Source organism: Nanorana parkeri, unplaced genomic scaffold (assembly GCF_000935625.1).
Source record: "Nanorana parkeri isolate BGI_ZX_2015 unplaced genomic scaffold, ASM93562v1 scaffold204, whole genome shotgun sequence".
Taxonomy (NCBI): Eukaryota; Metazoa; Chordata; class Amphibia; order Anura; family Dicroglossidae; genus Nanorana; species Nanorana parkeri.
The window spans coordinates 1,207,766-1,215,156 of record NW_017306472.1 but is presented as its reverse complement, the minus strand read 5'-3'; the positions used below and the strand labels follow the sequence as shown (position 1 = coordinate 1,215,156).

Sequence of the window (7,391 nt, the reverse complement as noted above, 5' to 3'; positions counted from 1 at the left end):
GGGGGGGCTGGAAACAGGGGAGGCAAATTATAATGAGATTAAGCACCAGCTTTAATACTGCTCGCTCTCCTTATAGTGCAGATGATAGAAGCGGACTCATCCGTCATCTTCCTGCCACCTGAACATTCCACGTCCACCCAACTGGCAGCACTGCCAACAGGAAAGGCTTTTCCACAATGGGAGAGCAAGGGGCGGGTGGGGAGGCACGGATCTTCCGTCCAGGGTGGAAATCATATGAATAAATAGCGTCTAGACGTAGATTTATAGGAACACGGAGAACAATGCAGAGGAGAGCTTTCCAGGGTTATTTTTAAAGCATTTAACGAGCGTGCTTGGCTGAAATCCTGCCTATCAGTGCCCAGCTACCGACAGCCCAGCCTCCGAAATCCTGTTTTCACCATCTTCTCCCTTGTTTTCCATCCGTGAGGTCTGAAAAACAGGTTTAGGGGAAGTAAGAAGAAGCCCAAACCAATGATTGGGGGCTTTAAAGGAGAATCCTAATTTTAACCCAGATTCCCTGCACTGATCTTGATGACACATGCTGTCTACCAGCTCCTAAGTTAGCAATAACAGCATCAAACACAGTGCACTGTAGTTGCTGACAGCCTTCCTTCCAGCGCATTTGCCTAAAGCAGGGGTGGGCAACTCCAGCCTTCCGGCTGAGCTTTAACTACAAATCCCAACATGCCTCTGCCTGTAACTGCCTTGCAATGCCTTATGATACTTGCAGTTCTACAACAGCTGGAGGGCCGGAGTTTCCCACCCCTGGCCTAGACTTTCTCATTGGATCCTGGGAAAAGCTGAGGATTCCAAACCCCATGAGAAGTCGCTCCTGCACAGTAACTGATCCGCTTCAGACAAGATTTGGGGACTTGAGCTTTCCTGGGATTCTGGCTCAGGGACAGTGCTGACACCTCCAGGAAGCAGCCGGAACCCGGGGAGATATTTTTTACATTCTTTAAATGTTTTTTCTTTATTGCTTTTACTCAGGTACATATCACAGGCTACATTGTTGCTGTATCATTCATTTTAAATGGCACTCCAATGCACATGACTGTGTAGTAGTGTTGCCATATAAAGTTTTGCTTGCGTAATATATTAATTAGATAATAGAATATATATATTTGACTGCATCTCTCTGCATGCTATGTGACTCTCAGTTCCTCAATTGTGTTACTGTGAATCTGTCTGCTTTAAAGTCCTTGCTATTGTTTTGTTTGCTTATCACATCTCACATGGGGGTGTAAACAGCAACCTTATTTAAATCCTCCAATCAGGTTACGCCCAATGTTCATTTGGTAGGCAGTGTACAGAAAGGAGGATATATAAGGTATTGTTAGCAAGCCATGTGCTCTCTTTTTACCTGGGACACAAAGGCATTCAGTATGAACAGGCGAGAAGCTGATAGGTAAAGCTCCACCACACTTGTACATTGTCTTGTAAATATTGTTGTGTGTGTGTTATTTGTAAATATGTAACCCTACCAATAAATGTGCATTGCTGATGGAACTACTTCTTTTGTCTAAGAATCCTCAGATCTAGGGGTGTTTATGTGAATATTATCGTAGTCATTGGAATATATTTACATATCCATTTCACCTGGGTAACAGTAGCATGTGCATTGTGTTAGGGAAAGAGGTCATGTGCTATTTTAAGCATGTTAGGATACGTTGGCGGCCCATCCATTACGAATAGGCTCCTTTTATGCAACGCATGTTAACACGCCACATAACACACATGTCTTAGTGCACAGCAAGAATGTAAATGGAAACTTCATTTAATATGCGGGAAGGGGGATTGGTATAATATAGGTGGACCTTGCTGTAACTACACGTCTGTGTTATGCACACTCTGGAGCTGGTGTGATCAACATGAGGTCAGGTAATTGGTGCAAAAGGAATCGAGAGAAAAAAATAATTAAAACCACCAAATACAGAGAAAGATATTTATTGTAATGTGATAATGTAACTCTGTGCTGAGTTCTTGGGCCTGCACACCTGCTGCTTCCATTTTGAGGAGTACCCACCATCTTTACATTGAGTTCCTGGGTCTGTACATACTGCTGTGCCCATTATGAGGAGCGCCCACCATCCCTGTGCTGAGTTCCTTGGTCTGTACATCCGCTGTGGCCATTATGAGGAGCTCCCACCTTCCCTGTGCTGAGTTGCTGGGTCTGTACACCTGCTGTGCCCATTATGAGGGGCTTCCACCATCCCTGTGCTGAGTTCCCGGGTCTGCACACCTGCTATGCCCATTATGAGGAGCGCCCACCATCCCTTGTGCTGAGTTCCTGGGTCTGTACATCCGCTGTGCCCATTATGAGGAGCGCCCACCATCCCTGTGCTGAGTTCCTTGGTCTGTACATCCGCTGTGGCCATTATGAGGAGCTCCCACCTTCCCTGTGCTGAGTTGCTGGGTCTGTACACCTGCTGTGCCCATTATGAAGGGTTCCCACCATCCCTGTGCTGAGTTCCCGGGTCAGTACACCTGCTGTGCCCATTGGGAGGGGTTCCTGGGGTATTCCAAGCATCACTGCTGGAGTTTGATTATTCTCTATATGATGGACAATGTAGCAGGAGGAGCTAGGGCAAAGGTGGGCAAAAGTAGCCAAAACTTCCAGGTAGACAGGAACAGCGTTGGGAACCATAGCAGGGAGATCTCACTGTTGGAGTATCCAAGTCCTACAAGAAGCCAGGGACTGGCTCAGCTCTCTAGTTTTCATCTATAACTAAAAAATCACTTATCAGGGTGAACTGACCTTATAACTTATGTAAACCAGCTTGCTGGTAGCGGCAGCATTCCTTCAATGAGATTAATAGGACATCTGATATCAAAGCTTTGATTGGTTGTGGGCATCTTACCATCTCTAAGCCTTGCTCATATATCCGGGTTGTTACAATGTGTACTGTGCCTTTAACATGAAACCATTTGTATCTAAAGTCTGTATGTTATAATGACGCGTGGTAGCGTGTATGTGACCCTGCGCCTCTCACTGTGACCTCTTCTTCCTTTCAGGGCGCTGGAGATAGTTTTATTGGGGCGCTGGCCTTCTACCTCGCCCATTGTCCTCATCTCAGCATGGAAGAAATGGTAAAGAGGTCAAACCACATTGCGTCAGTGAGCGTCCAGTCGGCAGGAACGCAGACATCCTATCCGTACAGGAAGAACCTTCCTCAGGATATCTTCTCTTAGAGGAAACCGGCCCGCTGTCTCTCCTCCATGCTGACTTATATTACGGTGACCTGAAACGACCCCGTCATTAGATAACGCGGGGCTTTGTCCTAACAAAACGCTCACTTACAGGCCTGGGAATATTTCATCTGACACGCGGGTCCGTTCACAAAACACCAGGATAAGGATCCTTATGTTCCATAAAGTGAGTTATATTCAGCCGAGTCCAATAAGATGTGATAATCAAGGGAAAATAAAGCTTCATGAATTGCACGTAGGATGTTGTGTCTTTTGGTGGATTGCAGGTGGCTTAGGCTTTTATAAGGACCAGTTATATAATGAAAGGTTTGTAGATACAAAGTCCAAATCCCATTCGCACTGCCACGGTCTCAAAACCACAAGGTATATGTGGTGCCCAGGTGACCACGCAGATGGCGCCGTGCAAAACACTAATAGTAAATAAAAGTCATTCACCGGCACACACTTGAAGAGTTTTTAAAGTATTGATATGTTTATTCAATACCCAATGTCACATACTGTCATACGGTGCTAACGTTTCGGGTTTGCACAGGAATCCTTCATCAGAGCGACAGATACCTGACCATCACACCTGTATGAGCTTGTATGCTTGTTGGACATCACATTCTAAAACCATGCCCATTGACTGCATCACAATCTGTGTTCTAATTCATCCCAGGGGTGTTCTGTAGGGTTGCGGTCGGGGCTCTGTGCGGGACACTAGAGTTCCTCCACCCCAAACTCATCCAGCCACTTCTTTCTGGAGCTGGCTTTGTATGCACGGGCACAGTCATGCTGGAACAGAAAAGGGCCTTCACCAAACTGTTAGCACAAGGTAAGAAGCCCACAACTGTCTAAAATATTCATGAATGCTGTAGTAGTAGCAGCGCCCTTCACTGCACACACAAAAACAATTATTGGAAGTCCAATAGTGATAGGTGTCCACAAACCATTGGCCATATGGTGTTCCTTGTCCACCATACCTAAAGATAATTTCCTGGCTGTCATGCCAATCCTCTGACTTCACTATGAGTTACTGCCCTGGAGGAACTGTGCAGCTGGTGGAGTTGGAATGACTCAGTAAAGCTGATCATACACCTACAGATGATCTGCAGATTGTCAGATGGAAAACGTGCAACAGAATCCTCCATCTACACTAAACTGTGTGGATGGAGGAGTCTCCCACTGGGGCCAAGCTTCACTATCTAACTAGTCGGCCCCGCTGGCTCTCAAAACACTTGAACAATGCCGGCATCCAATCAGATTGTTCAGGTATTTTAACAGCCAGCAGGTCCGACTAGTAAGATACTGAAGCTTGGCTCAGCGGGAGATTCCTCCATCCACACAGCTTAGCGTAGACGGAGGAATCTGTTGCACCTTTTCCATCTGACCATAGAAAGTCTGCAGATCATCTATAGGTGTATGGCCAGCTTAAGGTTGCATTCTCATGGAGCATTGATCTGTGTTCTGGAATTACTATAGCAGGAACCTAAAGATTCCTGCAGTAGGAATCTACGATGTCCCTGTTCAGATGCATCCACTGTACCCATTCAAGCTAAAGTAACACTAAACTCAGGAGTTAAATCTGAAAAATGCATTTTAGTAGCCTGTTAACAAACATTCTGGAGGGGGGCTACTTGTTCCCCATGGTCCCTGTGTGTGTTGTAAAGTAGTCACCACTCCAAGCTCACTCCCAGGATGGACTACAGTCTTAATACAAATTAGTAAAGTAAACATGAGATTGTAGTCCATCACAGGAGTAAGCTTGGAGCGGTGACTACTTTACAACACACACAGGGACCATGTGGAACAAAAGTAGCCACCCTCCAGAAGGAAGGACAGTGTCAGCGCCAATTCAGAGATAATTGGAGGATCTACAGCCGAGTGACACAGCTATTAACCTTCACCATTAACATACATGTATGTTAATAGTGAAGGTACCTGAATGTATTTTCAGGATTTAACTCCTGAGTTTAGTGTCACTATAATGACAGGGTGACAGTGGACGCATCTATCCAGGGATCATTCTGAAGCGCAGGTGTCAATGTGATCTAAGGGGGGGAAAAAGGAAACCAGGAATGGAAGTTTAGATTTTTTGCAGATACCCTTTGACCACTTTCAAGGGGGCTATAGAGACAACCTTTAGGAATTACAAGGCACTGCTCAGTATCAATATACAAATATTGCCTGTGTCAGTTGTGTACATCTACAATCCATCATGCCCTATATCTTATATACACACTCACAAGAATTCTTCAGCTGCTGGTGGGTCCGCATCTCTCGTGTATATTTAGGAAGGAATGGGGTGACCTCCGGGTAAGCTCCGTTCTTGCATTGCTTATTATGTCCCAGTTTTGGTATATATAAAGTAGCACCATTATTTAAAGCAGACCTCTGGGCATCAAAGAATACAGTTCCCCCCAGTGTCAGATTGACTGCGTCTGAGTTTACAGCTGCTCCAAAGTAGAACTCCAGACGACCTTTAGTTGTGGATTGAGTGAGGAAAGATTAGAGCCTCTCTCAGGTTTCTACTGCTGTCTGTGATTAGGGAGATTTCCCTTCACTTCCTGTCCTGCCATTAGCATGGTGACAGTAGCAGGAAGTTGGGTGTGTATCTTGCCAACAGGAACTCAGCAGGATTCAAAGAACACTTTTTTTTCATTGGTTAGAGAAGGGTTAGACACTGCATGATGTCCCCTGTATGGGCCTTTAGAGGAATGTGACCATGATCATGTGATCGCTGTAGCATCCAATGATCACATGACTGGGAAGTAATGCCTCTGGCTCCTACCACATGCAAAGGGTTAATTGCAATGTAATATCAGAGGGTGCACAGCGGAATTATTTAGAGCTGATCTCCAGGCAAACGGATGAAATACAAATATGTTGGATCCTGACCCCGTTCTGTATCTACGTGTAGACTATCCCCAGGGGAGACATTTCCGCAGACAATGAGAAAAATCATTTTATTGGTAAAAAAATCATTCCAAGAAGTGCGGCAGCCAACATAAATAAGGTGAGCGGCTTGGGAGGGAAGTCTGCCCTGCGTAGACTCGTTCAGTTCATCGGACACAGCAGTAACAATGTGAGATCAGCTGATGGCGGCACAGATAGACTGGCCGTCTGCCCTCTCCATTGTTCCAACAGTCCGGGGTCCGCTATCCACAAGATACCAGCGCCATCCCCTCCCCCTCCACCATAGACAGCGCCCGTGTAATCTGAGTAAGTCCCGGTATCATATGGTTCGGATTTTTTTCTTCTCCGTGAACAGAACGTGCTGCCTCACTGAAACAAATGAAGTCCACAAATTAGGCTGCATACAAATGGGTACGAGTTCAGTATTATTATAGGTATCTATATGCAGCACCGTCACATCAGTCCCCGCCCCCAAGGAGCTTACAATCTAAGGTCCCTGTCCCCCATCCACACATACAGGGCCAATGCAGACAGGAGCCGATTAACCTTCCAGCATGTCTCTGGAGTGCGAGAAAAAATCCGCACAAGGGGAGCATGCAAACTCCATCCAGATAGTGTCCTGACCGGGATTTGAATAGATGTGATGATATCAGCGGTCCTTAGACGGTCGGAGTCCAGGGGAGAAGAGGCTGTGGGGACCGGTCTAGCAGCCCAGAGGAGGCCGGGATCAGGTGATCTTTATTCCAGCCCCTAGACCAAAGTGAGCACTTTACCCTTGCAGTGCGAGTACAGACCCACGGCAAGGGTACGTTTAGGTGGGTTTTTTTGCCCGGAGCCCTTAGCGTCCTCGCTAATGCAGCCAATGGGCCACCTGCATAAGATGTGATGACATCAGCAGTCCATATACCGTCGGAGCCCGGGGGAGAAGAGGCTGTGGTGACCGGTCTAGCAGCCCAGAGGAGGCCGGGATCAGATGAGTATATACTTCATTCCCTCGACCAAAGTGAGCACTTTAACCCTTGCAGTGTGAGGACAGACCCACGCCAAGGGTAACGGTTTTTATTTGCCTGGAGCTCTTAATTGCCTCCGGGCCGGCCGTAGTAAAAAAACGGTCGTCCCGGAGCTCTCTAGATCTGAGCGGGCGTCTTCAGACGTCCGCTCAGACATGCCCCCTAGCCCGCGCTGATTGGCGTTAGCGAGCGGAAAATGGCCGCAATTTAAAAACAGGCAACGGTGCCTGTTAACATACAAGCGATCCGCCGCTTGTATTTTGCAACTATCGGTGC

The 7,391-nt window shown here is 46.7% G+C and overlaps 2 protein-coding genes across 2 annotated transcripts in view; one reads left to right on the top strand and one right to left on the bottom strand.

The window, feature by feature from the left end:
• The window catches only part of RBKS (ribokinase), a 39,657-nt gene extending 36,435 nt beyond the window's left edge, over nucleotides 1-3,222 (top strand). The window contains exon 8 of the mRNA XM_018555606.1: nucleotides 3,016-3,222. Coding sequence (XP_018411108.1) covers nucleotides 3,016-3,192 — 177 coding nt within the window. The 3' untranslated portion in view covers nucleotides 3,193-3,222. The remainder of the gene's footprint in view (nucleotides 1-3,015) is intronic.
• A 3,146-nt stretch (nucleotides 3,223-6,368) lies between these two features.
• MRPL33 (mitochondrial ribosomal protein L33) overlaps nucleotides 6,369-7,391 on the bottom strand; it is an 8,763-nt gene continuing 7,740 nt past the window's right edge. The window contains exon 4 of the mRNA XM_018555607.1: nucleotides 6,369-6,474. Within this exon, the coding sequence (XP_018411109.1) occupies nucleotides 6,425-6,474 (50 nt within the window). The 3' untranslated portion in view covers nucleotides 6,369-6,424. The remainder of the gene's footprint in view (nucleotides 6,475-7,391) is intronic.